Below are 26,485 nucleotides of genomic sequence, written 5' to 3'. Positions count from 1 at the left end.
AAATGAACAAAAAATAAATGCATTAATTAAAGATCACCTAGCTTGTTGCTAGATTATGGGTCCAACGAAATTTTAAATAAACAAAAAAAGGGCCAAAAAAAAAAAAAAAAAAAGGAAAATTAAAAGTTGTTATGAGGGCATATGCGTCATTTAGAAGGTGATTCGAATTAGCTGATGGCCTAACACGGTTGGGAAATGGCAAGTTGAGAGGTCCCACCGGCGGAGATAAATGGCGAAAACAAAAGGGTGGATGGGACACCAACTAGTAGACAAAAGTTGTATAAATGGATAAAAATGGTGGAGGCCAGGCCGGAGATCGAGTTCAAACGGTGGGGGGAGGAATATCACTGATTCACTGTAAAACTCGATCTGTAGAAGCAAAGAGTACGTATGGCTGTGGAAGAAGGTGTTGGTGATTACACGCAGGATGGGACAGTGGATCTGAAAGGGAACCCGGTCCGTCGATCCAAGCGTGGTGGATGGACCGCTTGCTCCTTTATTGTCGGTAATTATCTCTCTGCCTCTTTCATCTCTTTCTCTATATATCTGTAGTTCTCAAAGGCATCTAATCCAGCCTTAAGGATTTGGTTACGACCCACAACCAACCCACTTCGTGTATCCTAAATGGGTTACACGTACGTACGTGTTAGGCGGCCCCTCGGAACTTGGAAGCCAATTTACGAGGGCGCTGTTCTTGTTCTTTTCAGCTGTACGTGAAGCTCTTCCAATCCATATCCATCCCTTTTTTTTTTTCTTTTTTTTTTTAATGGTTTAAAAAATCAAGATTAGATACTGAGGAACATAGCACATATCACATATCACGGGTTTGCGCTTTCTCTTTTCTTTATGCTTTAACCCAATTCTCAAGCACATGCAAATTGGTGAAATGTGCAGTGTACGAGGTTTTCGAACGCATGGCGTATTATGGTATATCTTCCAATCTGATTTTGTATTTAACAAAGAAGCTCCACCAGGGCACCGTCACCGCTTCCAACAATGTCACCAATTGGGTCGGAACTGTTTGGATCACTCCAATCTTGGGTGCTTACGTCGCTGATGCTCATCTCGGCCGTTACTGGACGTTTGTCATTGCCTGCATCGTTTATATCTCGGTACGTCTCAATCATTATCATTCATCTCATCTCTACCCTTTCTAATTTCTTTATATATTATATATGTATATGTTACACCCATAAAGAAGAAGAAGAAAGATATGTAATATTAGAGTAATCCTTCGTATCATCCATTTGTTTTCTTTTTGTCCCTTAAAATTGATATGGCTCTTAAAATCACCATTAAATTTATAATAGATCATTATTGTATTTTGATCCAATGGTAATTTTAAGAGCCACATCAATTTTGGAGGGACAAAAAAAAGACAAATAAATGATATGTAGCATTACTCGTATAATATTAAATTAACGGGTCTAGCTATTAACCGAAACCTAACACGTGGTTAATTCAAGTCAAACATGCCAAAGATTGATTTTCGTATTTGTCCATCAGTTCATGCATAGTATATACGCATGTTTGACTTGGAAATTTTGTTTTATAAGGCTGTCGTTGAAATCTATATGGGATAAGGGCAAGGATTTCTTGCTCCAGAGAAATATAATAATAATAAAATAAAATTTGGCAAGTGGACCAGGGATGTCTATATCACAACTTGAATCACGTTGGCCGGTGGCCTGTTTATATTGAACAATTTACACATCTTTTGTTTTTTTTTTTGAAGGGACATCTTTTGTTCTATATTGACCAATATACTCGAATTTAAATAGAAATTTTTTTTTGATAGGTAATTTAAATAGAAATTCTATTATGCTTTTAGGATAAGGTGAAGACAGAAGCTTTAATTTTGAGGACTTACTCTATATATATATATATATATATTTCTCGAGGATAGCGATATACGACAATCAAGTAGGATTTTTTTTTTTTAATTTTTTTTATCAAATATGAAATCTTCATCGATAAAATAAAGACCCAATGGGTTAACATTGAGGGGCAATATATTCCCTAAGAACAATATCGTAGATAAAATGTAGAATTTCTTCCAACCATATACTATCTATGACTTGAGTTACAACCGCTCGAACTAAAACATGAGCTACTAAACTTACTTATCTTCGCACGTGAATCACTTAAGAGGACCTCAAATAACACAATTCAGATTGGATGCCTTATATGAAGTGTCCAAATCTATTGAGGCTATGACTTTCTAAAGTGATCTCATTAACAATCTACTAGGCATCGCCCTCAAGGATAATGTCAAATATCACAATTTCCTTAATGAAAATAATCGCATGAAGAGCTGCCTACGCTTCAGTTATTGTCGTGTCAATATGGGTAGTACTCCGAGAGGCCAACACATTTCCTTCGTTGTCCCTAGCAATGATCCAAAAACCAACTCGTCTCAATTTCTTGTCAAGGACTATATCCCAATTCACTTTGATTATTACTAGGAGAGGGGAGACCCACATCACAAGCTGAACAGTAGGGGAAGGTTGTGGGGTCTCCACTTTCAGAGTGAACTCTCCCTAGATAGATCTATTCAATTTAATTTTGGATTTATTCTGAGCATATGGATTGTTCTAAAGATTCAAAACCCATTTTCTTTTCAATTTTTTTTTTTTTTCTAAAGTTCTTTCTAAATAATCTAAATAAATAAAGATGAGATCCAATGGATTTCAAATTTATAAATTTATACCAAATGATTTTATATTTTTAGAGTACGTAGGTTAGAATTTTAAAACTAACCAAGTGGAAACTAAGAACAAGACAGAAAGTATTAATTGTTAATGTTAATTAGCAGGAACATTCTCATGTCTCTAGCTAGTCACGGACTCACGGGAGAGGGGAGCCAGGCTGTGGCGGAATTAATTAAGAGCTAATCAGAAAGTCCTAAGGAGGTCAAGATATATATATAAAATTATAGTACGTTGGATATTGTATAAAGTATTGTTACGTAAATTATGGATTTCAAATAGGTTGAAAAAATCTTAGTAAAAGCATGTGCATGACCAGTGGTTCTTATTATAAAATTACCTACGAGCTGAGAGAGTAATTACTAATAAATTTTGTGCTTTTATTAGAAATAATAGGATTTTAATTTACTGTCATAACGTAATATATAATAAATAATAAGAGGTTATTACCATTGCCGGTGCTATATGTAAAGGCTTTTAACAATATGACGTTCTACATCGCCTGAGTATAGGAATGAATATGTGCTTATATGCATATATATTCACATACTTTTTGACACAACACGTTTTAAAGCCTTGATGGATAGGAACTTATCAGAACTTCGTAGTTAAGCGTGCTTCTGCGAGAGTAGTATCAAGATGGGAGACCTTCTGAGAAGTCTAGTTTTGGGAGTAAAAAATGAACAATATTATATTATTTAAAGTGTGTCGTTACATTTATTATAAATTAATTAATAAGAAATTTAAAGATTCTTCAAACATTAGGGTGGGTCTTCACCCTGTGGCTTAAGTAATTAGGACAGACCTTTGTGGTAATAGTCATAGAAACTAAAATTGAAAGGGATAAGCTTCCCTTTGTTAAAATTATCATTTTCTTTCTTTTATTTTATTCTCTCAAAACAAAAACATTAACAAACACTCTTACAAACATAAAAACAATTTTCACTTTTATAAACCAAAAACAAAAAATCACCCCAAAACACAAGTAGCTAGCTAGCACCAATTCCTTTGCCCAGTACCCAAGCCAACTACTGAAAGTTCTTATTATATATTACTACATTATTTTCTCACTGTCCAACGACCAACCACAATTAGGCAAGGATCAAGAAATTATTGTTCAAATTGGATAAACCTTTTGTGTCTAAACAAGTATGTTTAACTATATTGGCAGGGAATGTCACTACTAACACTGGCCGTTTCACTTCCTGGCTTAAAACCACCTCAATGCTTAGAGACTGATATGGAGAACTGTAAGAAGGCTTCGACATTACAGATTGCCGTGTTTTATGGTGCACTCTATACCTTAGCCATCGGAACAGGCGGAACCAAGCCCAACATCTCCACCATCGGGGCAGACCAGTTCGATGATTTCGACCACAAGGAGAAGTCTCACAAGCTGTCCTTCTTCAATTGGTGGATGTTCAGCATATTCTTCGGGACACTTTTTGCCAATACAGTTCTTGTGTGGGTACAAGACAATGTAGGATGGACCTTAGGATATGCGCTTCCGACTCTTGGACTTGCAATATCCATTGCCATCTTCTTGGCAGGCACATCCTTCTACAGACACAAGGTGCTCGTAGCCAGTCCCTTCACAAGGATGGCCAAGGTCATTGTAGCTGCTTTAAATAAATGGAGGGTGCGTATCCCTGATGATCCAAAAGAGCTCTATGAGCTTGACTTGGAAGAGTATGCCAAGAAAGGAAAGTTCAGAATTGATTCCACAACCACCTTGAGGTATATATACATGATCAGTTCAAAATTTACTTTTATCAACTGGCAGTCCATTTTTGTCCTAATTTTACTTAATGTTGCATGGAAGCAGGTTCCTTACCAAGGCGTCTGTGAAAACCGGCTCAACTAATTCATGGATGCTATGCTCAGTTACACAAGTCGAAGAGACTAAACAAATGTTACGAATGATCCCAATCTGGGTTGCCACTTTCATACCAAGCGCAACAGGCGCCCAGATCAATACTCTTTTTGTCAAGCAAGGGACCACTCTTGATAGAGGCATTGGCAGCTTCAAAATCCCCCCCGCAAGTTTAAGTGGATTTGTTACCATATCCATGCTTGTCTCAGTTGTGCTCTATGATCGGTTGTTCATCAAGATTGTGCAAAGGTGGACTAAAAGCCCTAGAGGCATCACTCTCCTTCAAAGAATGGGAATTGGCTTTTTTATGCTAATTATAATTATGATAATCGCATCGCTAACCGAGAGATATAGACTGAGAGTGGCTAAGGAAAATGGGTTGGTTGAAAATGGAGGACAAGTTCCTTTAACCATATTTATTTTACTTCCTCAATTCGTGCTTATAGGCACCGCAGATGCATTTTTAGCCGTTGCCATGATTGAGTTCTTCTATGACCAGGCGCCAGAAAACATGAAGAGTCTTGGGACTTCATATTCCATGACTACTCTAGGAGTTGGAAACTTTCTGAGTAGTTTCCTTCTTTCAACAGTTTCTCACATCACCAAGGAGCATGGTCACCACGGGTGGATTCTAAACAACCTGAATGCTTCTCATCTTGATTATTATTATGCATTTTTCGCTGTACTAAACCTCCTGAACTTCGGTTTCTTCTTGATTGTGATTAAGTTCTATGTGTATAAGGCTGAAATTTCGAATTCAATTCAAGTGCTTACAGAAGAATTGAAGGGGATGAAAGTGCAAGTTTCTAACCAAGAGGAATCCAGGAGGTAGATTGTAAACTGACTAATGGAAAAGAATAAAGGCCATACAGAAATTAAAGCTGATATTCAAGTTCGTGATGGTTCTGGTAAAGCTGTATTTGTGGAAGGGCCTTTCATAGAGCACGAAGTATTGCTATAGCTTTGGGTTCATGTTGGTTTAAGATAGTGTATCTCTGATTTTGCTTTACATCAAATAGGAGAATGTAATGTTTACTCATTTTTAATAGAGAAGGAACGCGATATAGTTGTGTGAAGCCAACAAGTGTTTGTCTTGGATGTTGTAACAAATTTAATTTTTAGGATCACAAAGAAGTAAAGAACAAAAAATCTCAATAAAAAAAGTACAATCACGCATGACACTAAAATTTACGTGGTTTCGCTTAACAAGCTTACATCGGGGCCGGCTAGAGTTTTAGGCAAATTAAGCGGCCGCCTAAGGCCCCCAATTTAATATATATATATATATATATATCAATACACTTTAATAAGGCCTCAAATTATGGTAAAAATAAATTTAAGAAATGAATTAAAATTAAAAATGCTAAGAAGATGTGGAAAGTCTCAAAAGTCATGAAGCCTTAATTACAAAAATTGAAGCCCTTAAGTTAAGTTTAATGTTCAAAGACAAAATAGAATGAAAATAATTAAATAAATAAATACTAAGAAGATATGGAGAGTTTCAAAAGTCATGAAGGCCTTAATTACCAAAATTGAAGGCCTTAAGCTCAATTCACCGTTCAAAGACAAAATAGAATGAAAAATAAATAAATAAATGCTAAGAAAATATGGAGAGTCAAAAGTCATAAAGGCTTTAAACTTCGTTTGGTTCACAGAATGGGTATTCCATTAAGAAAATGAGTAGTTATTACTAGGAATAAAGAAGAGTGAAATGAAATAATTATTCTAATTTCTTAGTTTGGTAACAACACATATTCCATAATTGGAATTGACTCAAAATTACTAAAAAACCTATATAATTTCTTATTTTTCAAAAAACTCTAATCTTAAGAAAAAATAATAAATGTTGGACTTACCCACAGATCTGATCTAAATTCTTTTTTTTTTTTTTAAAATTTTTTAATTCTTTAATTTTTTTAATTTCTTAATTTTTAATTTTTAATTTTTAATTTTTTTTAAAGTTTAATTTGAAAAAGTTAAAGAAAAATATGGTTCTTTTTGGAAAATGTTGTTTATTCCCTCAGGAATAGCTATTCCACTTAGGTCGTGTATGTCGACGGGTCCTCGACCAGTAAAAGAAGTGGGGTCGGAGTCATTTTGTTAAACCCGGAGGGTCAAGTGTTTCGATTTGCAGTCAAACTGAATTTCATCACCACCAACAACGAAGCAGAGTATGAGGCAGTTATAGTTGGCTTGTCCATATCCTGAGAAGTGGGTGCCACAAATGTAGAAATCCGTAGCGACTCCCAAGTAGTTGTGGGCCAAGTCCAGGGAGAGTTTGACACTCAGGAAGTCAGAATGGCCAGGTATCTAGAAAAGGTATGCAAACTCCAGTCTTGCTTTGAGAGGGTTATTATCACCAAGATACCGAACGAAGCAAATACGGCAGCAGATGAGCTCTCAAAATTGGCCTCGGGGAGTGATCAAGAGATTGAAGCCTCGGATCAAGAAGTCATTGTTCTAGCCGAGCCATCCATTGCTCTAAAGTCTGATGTTATGGAGTTGGATACGGCTCTGACTGAACCCGAATGGGCTACTGATGTCATTTAGTATCTGAAGAACGACCTCTTACATGAAGACAAGGTTGTGGCTCGAAAGGTCAAGCTACAGGCAACTCGATATAGTCTTCTCGGAGGAATCCTTTATAAAAGAGGATACTCTGAACCTCTACTGAAGTGTCTCTCGAAGGACGAGTATGGATGAGAGAGATCCATGAAGGCGTTTATGGAAACCATTTAGGAGCTCGGATGTTGGCACACAAAGCAACTCGGGCCGGTTATTATTGGCCTTCGATGAGCAAGGACGCGGCCCAAGTCGTGAAGCATTGTGATAAGTGCCAACGATTCTCCAGGGTAGTGAATTCACACCCCGAGAAGTTCACCGCCATCACATCTCCGCGGCCCTTTGCAAAATGGGGGGTAGAGATTGTAGGGCCAATGCCCCCGGGTAAAGGTAGCAGAAAGTTCTTTGTTGTGGTTGTCGACTATTTGACCAAGTGGCCTGAGGCAGAAGCAATGACAGCCATAACCACTACAAACGTAATCACCTTCCTCTGGAGATCCGTTGTATATTGGTTTGGAATACCACAGTTTGACTACAAACAGTTCCGAAAGTGGTGCTCTGAACTCTATGTCCGAAACTATTATTCCAGTGTATTACATCCTAAGGCAAATGGGCAAGTGGAAGCAACAAATAAGACTCTGATGAGGACGTTGAAGAAGAAGCTCCAGCAGAAGAAATAGGCCTGGGTAGAGTATGTCTCTGAAGTGCTCTGGTCATATTGGACAACAGTCAAAACCCCGACCAGTGACACCCCATTCTCCCTCACTTATGGGACCGAGGTGGTCATCCCAGCAGAAGTAGGATCCCCGAGCTTCAGGGTAGCATACTACAACCCAAGGCTTAATGATGAAGGTATCAACTTGAACCTAGATCTTTTGCAGGAAAAAAGAGACAATGCTCAAGTTACCTGGGCGGCCTATCAGGAACGAACAGCTCGGTACTTCAACAAAACAGTAAACCCCAGGAAGTTTCAAGTCAGGGACTGGGTCCTCAAGAAAGTGAGCATGATTACCAAAGATGCAACTGAAGGGAAGTTCGCACCAAAGTGGGAAGGCCCCTATGAAGTAGTGAAGTGTCATGAAAAGGGGGCCTACCATTTGAAGTTCGAGACCTGGAAGATACTCCCAAGAGCATGGAATGCCGAGCATTTGAAGAAGTACTATATGTAGTCATTGTAGCTCGATAATCTTATCATCAATAAAGGAATATTCTTCTATTTTATTGTCTACTGCAAAGTTATTGTGACAAAAGCTGCATCAACATCCACCCGACTCCCTCCCCAAAAAACTCTGTCGAGTATTGGAGGGATACCTAGGGGACTATACACCTGACTCCCTCCCCAAAACACTCGGTCGACTATTGGAGGGATACCCATGGGACTATCTACCCGACTCCCTCCCCAAAAAATCTCAGTCGAGCATTGGAGGGATACCCACAGAACTATACACCCGACTCCCTCCCCAAAAAACACGGTCGAGTATTGGAGGGATACCTAGGGGACTATCTGCCCGACTCCTTCCCAAAAAACTCAGTCGAGTATTTGAGGGATACCCCGGGTACCTGACTACAGACCTAAGTTAAAGGGGGGTAGCTCAGCAAAAGATATAGATAAAGATACAGATGAAGATAAGGATTTGACAAAGACAAGGATGAAGAATGAAGACGAAGGCCATAAAGTAATTCAAAGTAAGATTCCCGATGTGCTATAAAGGGAGATATTGCCGAGGCTTAGTCAAGCTGTTGGAACAAAATCTCAAAGGAAGCAACTCGGATAAAGGTATGAGGACAAAACCTCTTTAAAAAATCAGCAAGTAAGTTTTAACCCTCGGGGGTAAAGTTCAAAAACCCTCGGGGGGTGCTAGTTCATTTAGTAAGTTTAACCCTCGGGGGTAAACTTCCAAAACCCTCGGGGAGTGCCAGTTTATCTTACAAGTTTAAAATCCTCTTAGTCAAAACTTACACAAACTGTTTGTTTGTACAAGTTTTGGAGGGTAACTCTAGTATAAAAAGTAAGACAAAAATTAGTTTGAAAAATTGATATGTCCCACAGATAACTCTAAAAATCCTTAGGTTATCTAGGGGTAACAGTTCGAAAATAAAGAAAGTAAAAGTCTGTTCAAAATCAAAATTGTCTTCATTTCTTTAACATTGAAGTTTTGTTTATTACAAATTTTTTATATGAAATAGAAAAGATACATCGAAAAAAAAAAAATCAAGTATTTACAAGTTGAAGCCCTGAGGCCCACTCCAAATCCCTAAGATCTACTTATTACCCTCAAGATTTTGATTATCATGAAAAGGACTCAAAGTAGCATCAAACCAGTCAAGTACATCCGGCATAAAGCTCGGACCAAAACCAGACATCTCCTTAACCACATACTCGGGAATCTTATCGCAACATATTGAACGGCTCGAGGGTCAAATCCAGCAAGAGGGTTTAAGACAATAGCTCTGAAGTTTTCAAAACCCCAGTTGAAACCTCGACCGAAACCGAAGTCTCGAATGTAAGGGGGCATAGCTCAGCTGCTTCAGAAGTCCTTTGATCTTTTCTTGGCCAATGTCATATTGCCTCCGAATTCTAATTAAGAGATTCTCGTTATGGTCTTGTGCTCTTTTAAGGCTTTCTCCTTTTCGGCCTCGAGCTTCCCCACATCGGTCGTGAGTTTCTCCTTCTCAACCTCCGCAGCTTCAACATTCTTGCAGGACTCAGAACATTCATTCACAACGGCCCGAAGTCTAGTCTCCAAAGCTTCTCAGGCATTCATCTCGATAGAGAGGCTTTCGATTGATCGCACATATCGCTCGTTAGTAACCTGAAGTTCCTTCCCAAGTCGAATGATGGTAGACTTGTCCTCAGAGATTACTACGTCCTTGGAAGCAATCTCATGGTCTCGAGCTTGAAGAAAAGCCATATGTGCGGCCACCTCTCTTTCAAAGGCTGATGTTCAGGCTTGCGCCTCGAAGACTAGTAAGTCCCTATAAGCAATCTCTTCCTCTCGGGCATGAAGAAGAACTTTTTGATTGGCCACCTCTTTTTTTAGCACCGAGATCCGAGCTTGCGCCTTAGGAATAAGAATGTTTTGCTGGGCCTCTTGGTGCTTCTCAAAGTTCTGCCACAAAGCAGTCATCTTCACAAAAAGTTGTGAAATCAAAGAAAAGACAAAGTCAAAATAAACTCCAAGTCAGTGAAAATGTTCTAAAGCCATGAAAAGTTACCTGATAGCTGGAGATCATGATGCCTTGTGCTATTTTCTCAGGGGAAGCCACCCTAGCTCCACCGAAGAAACCTTTGGGAATCAAGTTTTGAATGGCCTCCATCGGACATCCGAGAAGACCCTTCCCAAGATCTCGAAAGGCGACCTCGGTCTCGAGGTATTGGATCCCTCGGTGTTTGAAGTAGCCTCTTCAGTAGGAACGGCCTCGGGCCCAAAGTGTCTTGGATCAGAAGTATTGAGCCTCGAACTTATTTCCGAAACTATCTCGACTCCAACATCCGGAAAAGGTACGGACCTTCAGCCTCCATTGTATCTCTTTTGGTTACCTCTGGGCTACCCCGAAGATTACCCGTAACTCCTTCTTCGAGAGGTTGTTGGGGTTGGACAAGCTTGGGAGAAGCTGAGCTTGCCCTTAGAGTTGTTTCCATCTCCACATCGTTGTCCTTTGGAGGCGGAGAAGAAGGCGGATCCCTCCATTCGGTAGGAGTCCAAGGAACATCTTCTGCTTCTATGCCATTAGTTGCAAAGGACGCTTCAGGGGTTTCATCTCCTTCGCAAACCCTCCTCAGTTTCACCAGGAAAAGCAAACTCGGCTTGAAACCCTTCAACCACAGAAGGGCTGAACGTTGCTCTTCCCAACATCTGTTTAGCCTCTGAAATCAAACTTGCAAGATGACCTCGGGGTTCAAACTTCTTCTTCCTGGCCATGTGTTTCACCCGATGCAGAGCTGGCTCGAGGCTTGTCTCAAGGGTGGGCTCTACTTCCTCTTCCATTCGTACAAGTGCTGAACTTGTTGCCCCCCAAACCCCTACATTTAGCTCTTCATCAGGAACATCCGAGCCATTATGCGAGGCCTTGGAGCTGGTTTCGTCCCTTAGGCCAAAAGGTGGCAAGGTTCCCGCTCCTCGGGTAGGGGAGGTTTCGGGCACAAAACCTCTGAAGCTCATCGAGCCCTCCTTTGTATTGGTCTCTAGCGCAGGGCTCTTCGGAGGAGTCATCGTTGCACCCAAAGTGGCCAGGGGAATATCTTGTTTCTTCTTCTTTAGAGCAATTTCCTCGAGAATTACAACAGCTGGATCAGGAGTTCTCTTCTTGGTGGCTTGTCTCAGAGACCGAGGGGCATCACTCTTTTTCTTGGTTGCACCTCTCTTAGTGACCATCTTCTTGTTTTTAGGGATTTTGTATCCGAGGAATCGCCTCATGGTTTCATTAGTCACAAGCTTGTCAAACTCGATTTCCTCAAACTTCTCAGCTTTTACCCTCGCAGCAGACCAGTCGCTAATCTTTGTAACATCTTCTCTATCACTTATGCTGATGGAAGGGGGTTCGTTTCGGTCAGGTTGCAGCAACCGCCAGGTCCGAGACATCCTACGGTTTTCAAGTAAACGGTACCCTCGGGGCATTTCCACTCCCTGGACACTCGAAAAAATTGTTGTTCCTAGAACTTCTTGTTGGTCAGCCCACTCTTGAGTTTGATAAAAATGGGGGTGTGTCGGATAGCCAGCTCGATCATCCCCTCCGAAGTCTGCCTCGGTCGGTAGATGTTAAAAAATTGGAGAATCTTCATCTCCTTCTTTAACACCAGACTCCACAGAATGTAGGAGGCAAACAGATATCTCCAAGCGTTCGGCATGATTTAACTTAGATGGACCATCAGGAACAAGACAAAGTCCCTGGCAATTTCAGGAAAAAGGGGAGCCAAATCCCGGCCATGAACATCCTCTCAAAGAGAGTTACGTCACCACCATCAATGGTCCGAGTCCCAGGAGTTTGGTAGAACATCCTCACCGTCAGAAGGATGTTGTAGTTCATACGCAGAACGTCCTTGTGCCTTTCAAGGATAGCAATTTCCGCCCTACTCTCCAAGTGTTCAGACTTTTTGGTTCGGGCCCATGAAGTGGAAGGAACATTGGAAGCAGATTTCTTGCTGGCCATTTCAGAGAAGAAAAAACAAGGAAAGCAAAAGCAAGAGGATTTCAGGGAAGAAAAGCTTGAAGAATCGGCAACAATGGTGAAAAGTAAAAGAATTCGGTGAAGTACCGTATTTATAGGGGGTGAAAAGTGAAGAGTTAAATGCCCTCCACACGTGTCCGAGAAACCAAAAGGCGCCATCATTTCAAAATTTCCCGAAATCGAAGAGGCGGCCGTTTGAAATTCAAAAAGTTAAAAATCTCATTGAAGGCGCAACCTTGAGAATGCAAGCCTCGATTTGAAAAGTCAGCGTCATCATGAAGCGTGCAGGATTTAGTCATAATGATGGGAAAAGGCTGCGACTGACAGATACGGTATTTATGGCATGAATAGAGACATTTTTCAAAAAGTACAGATTAAAAGGATACAAATAATTCCCTTAAGTTCAAAATTTTGAAATAAGAGAATTAGGGGGTAAATCTTGGGGAAATAATCAGCCCCAAAGCCACATGGCCCCCAAGTCAAGTCGGAGTTTCAACCCATAGGCTCGACCCAGTCCAACCCAGCTCGGTCACCTCGGATGTTTGTCATAACCTTCTACGAAGAAATTAATTCAATGCCGGAGCACCTCGGACAATGACATGTCCAGAGAGATTGAACACCTCGAACTTCAAGACTCCGCAGGATGTGGAATAAACTGAGATCTCCAAGTTTGTATGGAGCCAATACGTCTTGGATATTTCCACCTCGGAGGATTGGACTGTGTATAGTATAAATGCCGTGAAGCTATCTTCTTAGATTCGGCAAGTAAGTATCTGTTAACCGTTAGAAATCTATATCCATGATTCATTGGATTTTTGTTAAGTACTCAATCCCAATATATCCGGAATGTATCTATATCCCAACATTAATGGGATCCAAATCCGTATCAATGTGAAATTTAGCTTAAAGAGGCGGATTCCTATCTAACTTGTACTCAATTCAAATTCTATTAAGATAAAGTTCAAACCTACACAATTCATGGCTAAGACTCGTAGTCCTTCAAGAACTCCAGTAAGTCTATAAATAAGACTACTACACCAGGTATTTTGATATATTCTCTCTAAGCTCTAAAATTTCAAGTTCTCCCTAAAAGTCATACAGTTTACTGACTTAGTCATCGGAGCGGGAGTAGTCGATGCTCCCGACTAGTCATTTGTTATTTTTACAGATCTCAAGGAAGTTCAGGGAAGAGAAGAGTTTGTTTGATGAACCACAAGGCGACATATCACCATATCGAAAACTGTACCAACAGATGAGGTTGTCGCAGTCTCGCAGAGGTGAAGAAGCAGCTATCCTTAGCGGGGCCACTTGTGTCGGTTAATCTCCTCGTAAATTGTTTTGTAGGTGATTTTAGTCATGTATGTAGGTCATCTTGGAGAGCTAGCTCTTTCTAGTGCTTCCATGGCCACTTCCTTTGCATCGGTGACTAGTTTCAGCTTTTTTGTATTATCACTGCTCTTCATCTTCTTTTTTGTGGCTTGGCATATGGCTTTTGTATATTTTAGCAAAAACAAGCACTGTAATTTTTATTTATTTACTTGGTTATGATAGGCTTCTTACCTTATGAAATTTGAACAAAGAACTTTCGTCTGATTTGTCTGATTGACTTTTTTAATTTGTGAATACTCTGTTTAGCCATTCGACCATGAGCCTTCTTCATACTGTTTGAAATCAAGTTTGTCGTTTGTATTTATTTCTTTTTCATGGATAGCAATTGGTTTTGGAAGGGATATGTCAGACATATATGTTACTCTTTTAACTTTTTTCGACAGTATAGCATCGCTTCAATACCATAAAGCCAACAGCATGCTCTGTGACACGGCCAATGCAAAGTCCGGTGCTCCTACAACAAGAACACAAACCTGGCAGAAGATCATAGCACATGTGTTGACAAAAAAGACCATGTCTGCATGGAGGAGTACTGGAAGAAAGAGGGAGTTGGGCTTCAACGTAAGGAACTAGAGGTGGTAGAGCATTTCACGGCAGACACAGCCCCCTTTCTTCACACCTGCGGCCTCTATAAACGAAGTGAAGGCGAACAAGGAGGTGCATAAGATGGGGAGGTTCTCGGTGCATGAGTACAACCTGAGCCTAGAGGCACCAAGGCAACAGCGACGGCAGTTGAGAGCAGAGGTTTGTGAAGGCGTAGACTCAGGTGGTGTCAGGGATCAAGTACTACCTGAAGATCTCAGTGATTCATGGAACGACGGAGGAGCCTAGGCGTTGCAGTAAAACCATGTCGTGTCACTTTAGGGCATTGTCTCTGGTTCGGTACATAAATAGAGCCCCTCAGCTTCTGTTCTCAGGCATATCAGAAAAAATCATCCAAGTCGTGAGGCGTGAATGATAGAACTATGTAGAACTTTAACAAAAAGACAAGAACGTAGCTAGGACCAATATATACAAGACTTTTCCTATAGAACTCTGTAGAACTTTAAGTCGTGTGAGGCATGAATGATTTAAAAGATGTGAAGATATTCCAAATTCCAATAGAGAACTCTACAGAACTTTAACAAAAAGTCATGTTAGAAATATAAGACAAAAATGGTGTTGGTGTTTGTGGAACATGATCTCTTGGCTTGCTAGTAGAGAGCTAGTAACAAGGAAGTCGACGATGGTGCTCTTGGTGTCTATTGGATTGGGTTTTTTTTTTGTATGGGTATTGAGGTTGTTAGAGATGGAGATGGGTAGAAGCAACTCACAAGGAAGAAGACGACACTACAAAAAAATGAGGATATTCGCCACGTGGCTACAGTAACGGCTACTGTAGCCACGTGGCCAGATAGCCATGTGTCTTTATGACCACATGGTGAGATGTGGCAAAAAAGACGAAGTAGCTATCTGGCCACGGGTAATTAGTACACGTGGCAAAATGGCCGCGTGTAATGTGAGCACGTGGCCATGTCGCCACGTGTATTAATGCATGTGGCCACATGGCCACGTCGATTAAGACACGTGGCGACATGGCCACATGTCTGAAAACCACGTGGCCACACTCAGCCACATGGATTAGACAACGTGGCCGACTGGCCACATATTCAAGAACCACGTGGCCATATAGCCATGTGGGTTAATCCCACGTCGCTAAATGGCCATGTGTCGTGGGTACATGTGGCTAAATGTTATAATTTTAATTTTATTTTATTTTATTTTATTTTGTATTTGATAAAATAGATATTTACATATAAAATAAATATTTTAAAAAATAAATACAACTTTTAATTAATACTACATACATATTTTGGTATATTCTACGATTTGAACTTTAATTAACTCTAGTATATTTAGTATTTACATGGCTATTCTAAAGTTTATATTTGTGTAATATATACAATATAGATATATATGGTGTATCTACATTAAAAATATATACTTATTTTAATTAATACTATATACATATTTTTTAGTATATATATACATAATGTATATATAGCATTAACCCTAGTTTAGTGCTATATATAGTATATATACACATATAGTTAATGTTTAGATTTGTGTACTACGTACACAAATAAAATATATGCTGCAAAAAATATATATTTCATCTTGGGAGTTAATACTATGTACATAATGTATATAAACAATTTATATACCATAACCCTAGATTTGTGTATATATATATATATATATATATATATATATATATATTTAGACCTTATACTTTAACAAATGAATACTACTTTAATTTGTTATATATACACTTTTTTTCCGTATATTTTATATATTGAACTCTGACCCTAGTTTAGTGCTATATATGGTATATATATGCCAATTAACTTACGTGCAATACTATATCCATAATATTGTATATATACTATTTATTAAAAAATAACCCTAGGTTGAAGCTATATATAACATACGTACAGTTAATGTTTACATTAACTTATGTACGTATTATATATACATCTAAGTATTTTATCCCATAACTAATTAATACTAATTAAGTCATTGTTTATCTTAATACATGTGTTGATGGTATATTTTATATATTGAACTCTTACCCCAGTTTAATGCTTTATATAGTACATATACTTAGGGTTAGGGTTTACATCCGTGTCATATATATTCCTTTAAGAATATATGCCAATCAACTTACATGCAATGCTATATCCATAATATTGTACATATACTATTTATCAAAAAATAACCCTAGATTGAAGCTAGATATAGCATACGTAGAGTTATGGTTTACATTAATTTGTGTACATACTATATATATATCAACTTTATACTTTAACAAATTAATACTACTGGAACCTCCCTCCTTCCGATTTTTGCTTCTTCTCTTAGCCCTTTTAGGGCTAAAGAGGTTTTTGTTCCTCCTTGGGTTGTTTCAGTGGAGGCTAGAGTCTCCCAGTCACTAGGGCTGTGGAGTTTTGAGTCCCCCCAGACTTGTTCCGATGGTGGTTTTAGTCCTCCTAGTTTTTGGACTAAGGAGGTTTGTGTAGTTTTTTAGTTTCTTTTAGTTTTCTTTGGTTTTGGCAGGAAAACACTCCAAAGGAGTTCCGAGGGAGGAGAGTCCGCCACTCATGTCTCTGGCGGAAAGGTTTGGTCGTGCCTCAGTTTTTTATCAATCTTTGAGGCTATATTTGCGTTGTTCCACCGCCCTCTAGTTGACACTCGCCCTTCCAACCTTGCTCGTCGCCATTCTCTGGCTCAGCCGCTGCCTGCTACGGCCGATCACCGCGTGATGGCCACGTTCTGCATCTTTTGCTATGTCTGGTGGTGCCCGGGGGTTTCTTATATTAGGTTGCTGCAGGGGATCGTCTGGTGGCACACGCGCCGTCTCCGGTAGAGTTTTTCTTCCGCCGGTAGCTTCTGTTTTGGGTGTTTTTCTTGTATTTAACAAATTGTATTTGATAGTTTGCTCTGGGTTAGATTTAGCCTTGTCATTGCTTTTTAGCATAGATTGTTTGTGACCGACTCCATAGTGCAAGTAGAGAGGTTCATATGTCAACGCATAGGCACCTTTCTATTGGCTAGACTTATTTGTAGCAACTGTTGGTATGATCTGTGTTCTGGGGTAACTATAATGGGGTATTTGTACTATTTTGAGTCCCTGTAATGGTCTAAGTCTAGTTTTGACTCTGTTTGACTGTAATTTGTTACTCTTTGGGTGTTTTAATGAAATAATTACAATTTCCCTTCAAAAAAATAAAAATAAAAATTAATACTACTTAATTAAGTCAACCTATATACTTTTCTACGTATATTTTATTTATTGAACTCTAACCCTAATACTATATATTGTATATATACTATATGGTTAGGGTTTACATTTGTGTACTATTTTTATACTTTTAAAAATATATGCCAATTAACTTCTAATTAATTGGCATATATACATAATATTTATATACTACCCTAACCTTATATTTGTGCTATATAGAGTACGAGTTTACTTTTGTGTACCATATATATACGTTTTTAAATTATTCACATTAAAAAATTAATACTTTTTCTTAGTATATAAATATTTATTGAACTCTAACATGCCATAGGGTAGTGCTATATATAGTATATATACACTTAGGGTTAGGGTTTTATTTTAGGGTTAAGGTTTATGTTTTAGGGCTTAGGGCTTAATTAGTACTGTGTATAATATATACACTTTGGGTTAGGGTTTGTATTTGCATTTTACAAATACAAAAAATTTAAATTTATATAAAAATATTATACAATTTGTGACGTGGCTAAATTAGTTATACTATATATATACATTTTCTAATTATTCACGTTAAATAATTTATATATATTACTTTATACATTTCAACATATATAGCTTAATTGTTAGTGTTTAATTTATTGAACTCTAATGTACCCTATTTCAATGTTATATATAGAATATATACTTAGGGTTGGGATTTATAGTACACACACTTAGGGTTAGGGTTTATCTTTGTGTTTCCAAATACAAAATATATATAAATTTATTTAAATGACACGTGGCACATTAGCCACGTGTTAAATACCACGTCCTACAATGGGCGACGTGTATTACTAATACACGTCACCCAACTGCCACGTCCCTAATTGGGCACGTGGCATTATGACACGTGGCAAAAATTGGGCCAGGGACGCTACGCGTGACAATTCCCTGCTCGCCAATTGGCCCCATTTTCAAACAAAAAACAAAATTCGAAAAAAAAAAAAAAATTAGATTTCTTTGGAAGCTACCGATTTCGTATCTCTCTCTCTCTTTCTCTCTCTCCGTCACAGCACAACCGTCCACCGCCCCACCACCGCACATCTGGCCTCCTCTCCGGCGTCTTTTCCTCCACTGTCCACTCCTTCTCACTCTCACTCATCTTCTTTATCTCTCTCTCATAAAATCTCCCTCTCTCTCTCTCTCTCTCTCTCTCTCTCTCTCTCTCTCTCTCGGTTTATGCAAAGTTTCTTCCAACCTTTTTTTTTTCCTCCAAAAATGCAGGTACACACAATCCGGACAACCATCCTTACACCACAAAATTCACTGTGAGTAATTTTTATAATTTTTCTTTATTTTTTTGGTATAATGAACTTGGTATATTTTAATGTATTTGTCTTGATATTTTCCTAATTTTTTTTCTTTTCCAGTACGTGGAGATATGGAATATATATTGTTAGACCTTTTTTTTTTCTTTTTTTCATGCAATGTTACTGATTTTGTTGGGTTTGTGTATATATATATATATATATATATATATATATATATATATATATATATATATATATATATATATATATATATATATATATATATATTTGGTTTTGATGCAGTTGGTCATTATGCATGGAGATGTTGTAATTATTTAACGTGAATTATTTTGTTTTTGGTGTTTATGTTACTATCATTTTCTGTGCTATAATTTTTTAATTTTTTTTTTTGGGTTTAGTTGTTGATTTGAGAATATTTGTGATATATTTTAGTGTGCTATTATGAATTTGTGGTGCTATTATAAATTTTGGAAATTTTTGAAAAAATAAACAAATTCGCCATCATTTTAACATTATAAAAAAATGTTCGTAACCAACAATGACTAATTTTAAACAAATTTGCCACCGTCCACCATTTACAATAATATTTGTAATAAACAATTTAAAACAAAGGTCATAAATAACCAATAGCGACGAATACGTTTTTATATTTCATTTTGAACTTTAACTGTTCATGTGAGGAGACTATAGATTTATAAGAAGAATTTGGTACCTTCGGAGAAAAAAAAAAAAAAAAAACAAACAAAAACAAAAACTTCCCATATATGCATATATAAAAATAATATACGGAATCCACAGTATAAAACAAACACCATTATTACTACACACTTTAATCGGCCACGTTCTTACCTATTTGTAAACACCATTTACAAAAACAAAAATTTCCCACATTTGCATGGTGCTATGAATATAGATGAATTTTATTGTCCTCGGAGAAAAAAAAATTGCATTTTAACGGCCCATTTTTAAAATAATATATAAACTCCACAGTTTGCAACAATTAATCTAAAATTTAAAAAAGAAAAAATTAAGAACGCGGCCGATTAAAGTGCTATGAATATAAATGAAATTTACATTCTTAGGGAAATAATAATAATAATAACCCTGGGACAAGACGTATTTAACATAATATACAAGATCGACAGTTTGAAGCAAACGCTAAATTCAAACACTTTAATCAGCCACATTGTTAATTTTTTCTTTTTTAAATTTTAGTTTAATTGTTATATGTGAGAAGGTTATAAAAATTTTAAGGTGCTATGAATATAAATGAATTTTACATTTTTAGGAAAAAAAAAAAGGGGGGGTAATTACCTTTTTCCCCCATCAACTACCAGCCATTGTCAACATGGCCCCATGAACTGACACATCGACCAAAAGAGAGCATCTAACTACCAACTTTACATACTTTGCCCCCTTCCGTCAGTTTAATTCGTAAAAAGACTTAAATAGCCTAACTCAAATTCAAAAATGACATAAATGCCCTCAACTTTTTTATACATATTAATTTTAATATTTTTTTTATTAATTACTGTTGGAGGGCATTTTGGTCTTTAAACCAAAATTAACGCCCAAAAAAGGAATATTCCATCCAAGTTAACGGGATTCCCTGACGGAGGGGGGCAAAGTATGTAAAGTTGGTAATTTGATACTCTCTTTTGGTCGATGTGTCAGTTGATGGGGGCATGTTGACAATGGCTGGTAGTTGATGGGGGAAAAAGGTAATTACCCAAAAAAAAAAATGACTCTGGGACACGACTTATTTAACATAATATACGGGATCCACAGTTTGAAACAAACACTAAATTCAAACACTTTAACATGCCATGTTCTTTAATTTTTCTTTTTAAAATTTTAGTTTAATTGGTTATATGTGAGAAGGTTATAAAAAATTTTAAGGTGCTATGAATATAGATGAATTTTACATTCTCAGGAAAAAAAAGCTTAAAAAAAATTAAAAAAAAAAAAAAAAAAAAGAGCAACGACCACGTTTTTTTTTTTTTTTTTTTTTTTTTTTATAAGTTTATACTCTAATAAATTTAAGCACTTTAATTGCTCAAATCAAAGATCTTAACTTGTTTCGGTCCGTTAATTCACGTACAGAGAAATATGGACAAGTCTTGGATGTCAGCATGTAGGGGTACGACACAGTATAATGACGGGTGTAGAGCGTTCGTGGAATTTGCCGTTAGTAACTGTACAGCCGCCGAGGGTAAAATTTACTGTCCATGTAAGTACTGTCGAAATAACCAGCGCCACTCTCCAAATTACGTTCTTGCTCACCTGACATGGGGTAGGGGAATGACTCCGGGATATAGTTTGTGGTATATGCACAGTGAGACTGCGAGAAGGTTTGCTATTCCTGGCCGGTGTTCGAGTCATCTAGCCATAGATTCGATAGCCGATGGCACAGAACAGGGCGGAGGCCCGAAACTGGGTGGTGACATGCACATCATGTTGCGTGACGCCTTCGGCATGCACGATGTTAGGGAAGCCGTTAGTAGCCAGCCGCATGCAGTTAACGAAGGAACCTCCTGAGGGAACGCATTGAAGTACTACGAGTTGCTAAATACTACCGAGAAGCCACTTCAACCTGGTACCAAACATAGTAAATTGAGTGCTACTGTACATATGTACAACTTGAAGTGCGTTGGAGGTATTAGTAACAAAATTTTCTCTGATATTCTCGAGCTTATCAATCGGTTGTTCCCTCCTTCTGATGAGACCTTACCAGTTAATACATACGAGGCGAAAAAGTTCCTCAGTGACATGGGTCTCGGGTATGAGAAGATTTCGGCGTGCCGTAATGACTGTATATTATTCTGAAAAACAGCAAGGACTTAGATTCATGTATCGTATGTGGAGAATCTAAGTGAAGGGCTGATACACATTTAGACGAGGATGGTAAGGCCTTATCATCGAGAAAAAAAAGTCCAGTGAAGGTGTTGAGGTGGTTTCCACTCATCCCACGGCTACAGAGACTTTTCATGTCAGAACATACTGCGTCCAATATGTGGTGGCATGTAGAAAGCCGCACCAAGGATGGCGTATTGAGGCATCCGGCCGACGGTGAAGCATGGAGATCATTTGAGATTCTATATCTGGATTTTATGGCAAACAATAGGAATGTGTGGCTTGGTTTGACATCTGATGGATTTAATCCTTTTGGGAGCATGAGCACATCCCACAGCACATGGCCCGTAATGCGTGTACCGTACAATTTGCATCCTTAGATGTGCATGAAACAGACGTCGTTCATCTTATCACTGGTTATCCCTGGACCAAGCTCACCTGGTATGGATATTGATGTCTACCTTCAGCCATTGATTGATGAGTTACTGGAACTATGGAATGTAATGGTACGGGCATTTGATGCTTCAAAGACGAAAAATTTTAATATGCGAGCTTAGTTGATGTGGACAATAAACGACTTGCCGGCGTATGCAGATTTATCTGGTTGGCCTAACAGGGGTGTGAAGGCATGTCCTTGCTGTATGCATTCGACAAGGTCTAAATATTTGAAGAACGGCAAGAAATTTTGCTATATAGGGCACAGGAGATACTTGTCAACTGAGCATCTGTGGCGGCTGAATAAGAGAACATTTGACGATACTAAAGAATTAGAATGTGCTCCAAATGTGCCATGCGGGGACGAGATCCTCCAACAGTTGGACAGAATTGCATTTGGGGATGAGAATGCAGGTAAGAAGAAACGGAAGAAGCGGAAGACGGGTGCAGCAGGTTCTAATGATGTAGTGTGGAAATAGAAAAGTATTTTCTTCAGACTGCCGTACTGGAAAGACAATTTGTTTCGACACAATCTTGATGTCATGCACATAGAAAAAAAATGTCATGGACAACATACTTGACACTATTTTGGACATCAAAGAGAAAACGAAGGACAACCTGGTAGCTCAACTAGACTTGCAGGAAATGGGGTTGAAACTTAAATTACATCCATTCACAGCCGCAAATGGTAAAACATGTATGTCCGCAACTTGCCACACGATGTCCAGAGAGGACAAAGAAAACTTTCTAAAGATTCTTCGAAATGTGAGAGTCCCGGACGGATATGCCTCAAACATTTCACGATGTGTTTGATTCAGTGAACGTACGATCTCGAGGTTGAAAAGCCATGATAGCCACGTACTGATGCAGCAGCTTCTCCCAATTGCATTGCGCTAGTCACTGCCAGATAAAGTGGTTAGACCTCTTGTGGAGATGTCTACATTTTTCAGAGGTATATGCTCAACCAAGATAACACAAGATGAGATAGACCGACTATAGGGTAACGTCTGTATCACTTTGTGCAAACTGGAACAGGTATTTCTCCTAGGGATTTTTACCAGCATAGTCCACTTGGTCGTGCATCTTGTGTGCGAGTGTAGACTCGGCGGACTCATGCAGTATAGATGAATGTACCCGACAGAGAGGTAAAATGTAAATAAATAAATATATATATTAATTATTTTGGATGTATTTGGTTTGACAAACTCAAAATGTCTTGATGTACATGTGTGTACACCAGGAGCCTTGGAGGGTTCAAGTCTGATGTACGCAATAAAGCGGCCCCTAAGGGGTGCATTGCGGAGAGTTACATAGCAACCGAGCTAGTGACGTTCTGTTCGAGGTATCTAAATAACACACCAACCTTCCACAACAGACCTTAGAGAAATCCTGATAGTTCAAAAGGGGTGGGAACATGAGTTAGCCTGAACCGTTTGACAATGAACCAGATTCACCATTATATTGTGTTCAACTCTGATGATTTCCTTCATTTGCGGATGTAAGTAGTGTTTATATAGTATGTTGATTCAAATACAATTATGAATAATAATTAGTACGAAATTATATTCGCTGAATATATGATGCATAAGGACGCGCTTAGGCGATCATGCACTAGGGGTCATATTACGAACACTCTTATTGAAGCCCAAAATCATATGCAGTTCTGTGAATGGTATCATGCATATGTAAGGAAATAGTGGTATTTCATTATATAGTATATATATTGCATGTTCAGAGTATTATAAGATAGGATTTACATGTCGTAATTAACCAATGTGGTTTTTAATATTTGTAATACACACATAGGTCGATGGACTGGACAATCAACGTAGAGAGGAATTGGGTCACAAATTGGTTATGCATTGTAGAGGGCTGAAGGAGACAGCAGTCAAGTATAACAGGTACGTGGTCAATGGCAAACTGTTCTGCATGCTTGCCCATGATGTGGGAAGGAGGACTTAGAACAGCGGCGTATATGTGTCAACCGTTGAAGGCGAAACGTACTACATGCAGTTAATCGATATAGTTGAGGTCAAATACTATGACAGGACTACGTATGTCCTATTCAAGTGCAATTGGGCGGACCCCACGAGAGATAGGAGATTCAGGATAGACGATTATGGGCTAGTATTTGTCAACTTCAATCACCTCGTCCACAGGGGAGAACTAATTATTGATGAGCCTTACGTGTTGACATCTCAAGTAGACCAAGTATTTTACGTCGAAGATGGAAGGAACCCAAACTGGGTTTGTGCCGTGAGGACTAAACCAAGAAACGTGTACGACGTTGGTCAGGGGGAAGGGAGCCATGATGCAAGTGCAACCTATAACGAGTGTGTGCCACTTGTATTAGCCACTGCTGACCTACATGATATGAATGATGAATTTGAGCACGACAGGCCTGGCATAGATCCAACTAAAGCCCCCGTTGGATGAATAAATATTAATTGCTGGCACAATTCACTTAAATTCAATCACTTTGTTTGGAACATATAGTAATTAATAAGTGCAATCAAGTCAAAGTGTAATAAATCTCAATTTTCTAATTTGCATGTTCCTTATTAATATATAACTGGGTAATTACATGCATTAACATGTTTCTTTCGTTGTCTATATTTGTTCGTAGGTTTCAATAGACCAAAGACCTGCTCTTTGTGCGCACCGGGCACCACTCATTCCCGTGCCGTCCACATCCACGCCCACACCCCAAGGATCGCTGCATACTGTGCCACGGCCACACTACCCATATGGCGCCTATAGACCATTGCTGCCGGTACGACGGGGTACCAGCTAGAGCACGGGTAGGCCGGCTCTGCTGGGCACTGTTGTTCGCCATATTCTATGATGCCGACTCTCTCGCAGCTAGGGATCACCTCTCCGGGTCATATGGCTCGACTTTGGGCCCAAGAGGGTCTGCCAGGGATCAGCAACCCCTGGCCTTCTTTCCAGTATAGACCATACCCATGGTTTGGACCCCAACCATGTGGATCTAAAAGTGAGACGCAGGATGACATGTTCCCGATATCCCAGCTGGGGGAGAGCCAGATGCCAGCTCCAAAGGTGAGACAGATGCCGACTTCAAAGGTAAGACAGATGCCGGCCCCGGGGGAGAGCCAGGTGCCGCTTTCTGGGAAGAGTTAGGGTCGGATCTGGGGGAGAGCCAGATGCCCCATGAGGGGGACTTCGTGATGTTGGGTCCCGATCAGTCTCCCCCCGATATCCCCCAAGATACGCTTGCAGACGACGACCAGCAGCCTCCCCCTGGGGAAAGGGTTGGCGAGGAGCATGCAGATGACCCAGCAACCCAGCGTATACAGACTGACCAGATTCAGTTGATGGATAAGTACATATTTATACATCATTAAATCCCATATTATATTACTAATTAATATTGAGTTTGAAATAACATAAATTATATCATTGTTTAATATAATTTATCTCTTTAGTATATTGAATTTAATGTTTTATTTTCTTTGGTTAGGGTACAATCCAGATGGGAGCATCTACTATGAGGTGATCAGGGACCTAGAGAGGAATTGGGTGCTCCCAAGAGGGAAAAAGATTGTGTTGCAGTACAATGCTGCAACACAACCCGTAGGACGAGCCTGTAATCGTTTTAGACCTGCTACACGAATGTTTGTGAGGAGTGGGTCTCATATACATATGTAGGACGAATGGGCGAGGGTAGATAAGCAAATTAAGAAGGCTATATGGGACGCACTGATGGTATGTTTAAGAAAGATGTTTTAGTACACATTGGTATTGAAACTAATTTATTTATTTATTTTAAAAACCTTAGGGTTATGTTTTTGTTGAACTTATAAAATTAATGTTTAAATTGCATGTGCAGGAAAAGTTTTATCTCCCCGCATCTGTAGATGAGCGCAAGGCACAACATGAAGCGTGGGCTGATATTGGATGTAAGCACCGTTTGTGGAAGCATTCATTTAAAAAAGAGCTACATATTCGAGACGGTGACACGCCCGAAAGTATACATGCAAGAGTGTTGGACAGAGTTTTTGAAAAGTATGACAAAACGGACGTGGAGCACCTGCTGAGAAATTGGTGTACTAAGCGAAAAATGGTATGTAAGTCTTTGATTGTATTACTATTTTGTGTATTTTCAATAACTGCTCAATTAATTTTATGTCTCATTTAAGTGTGTCAATGCTTAAATATTATGAAATGTTCACTGCGAAGGCGACCTGTGAGCAGATGCGGGAGCAGAAAGACTTCCCCCATTGCTTGAGATCTAAAAGCTATGCCAAATTTAATCATGATGAGGTATGAACAAATATATGTAGATGTTATAATATTTGTATCTAATTGTTTTTTACACTAAATTAATATTACTATTTGTTATTTATTTCATTTGGATGGCGACAGGAAACTACTTCTGGCACGGCCC

The 26,485-nt window shown here is 38.8% G+C and overlaps 1 protein-coding gene across 1 annotated transcript; it reads left to right on the top strand.

The window, feature by feature from the left end:
• Positions 1-284: 284 nt before the first annotated feature.
• LOC133878155 (protein NRT1/ PTR FAMILY 5.2-like) lies at positions 285-5,657 on the top strand. Its single transcript, XM_062316662.1, has 4 exons — positions 285-505; positions 895-1,112; positions 3,880-4,445; positions 4,534-5,657. The coding sequence occupies exons 1-4, from the start codon at positions 391-393 to the stop codon at positions 5,411-5,413; spliced, it is 1,779 nt and encodes a 592-aa protein (XP_062172646.1). The 5' UTR covers positions 285-390; the 3' UTR covers positions 5,414-5,657.
• Positions 5,658-26,485: the final 20,828 nt, after the last annotated feature.

Source organism: Alnus glutinosa, chromosome 9, assembly GCF_958979055.1.
Source record: "Alnus glutinosa chromosome 9, dhAlnGlut1.1, whole genome shotgun sequence".
Taxonomy (NCBI): domain Eukaryota; kingdom Viridiplantae; phylum Streptophyta; class Magnoliopsida; order Fagales; family Betulaceae; genus Alnus; species Alnus glutinosa.
Note: the sequence above shows the minus strand (reverse complement) of the source record. Positions and strands in the feature narration are given on the sequence as shown.

Coding starts and splice junctions, on each gene's coding strand:
- LOC133878155 (XM_062316662.1), top strand. CDS start 391: ATGGCTGTGGAAGAAGGTGTTGGTGATTACACGCAGGATGGGACAGTG. Junction 506..894: donor CGCTTGCTCCTTTATTGTCG/GTAATTATCTCT, acceptor TGAAATGTGCAG/TGTACGAGGTTTTCGAACGC. Junction 4,446..4,533: donor GATTCCACAACCACCTTGAG/GTATATATACAT, acceptor GCATGGAAGCAG/GTTCCTTACCAAGGCGTCTG.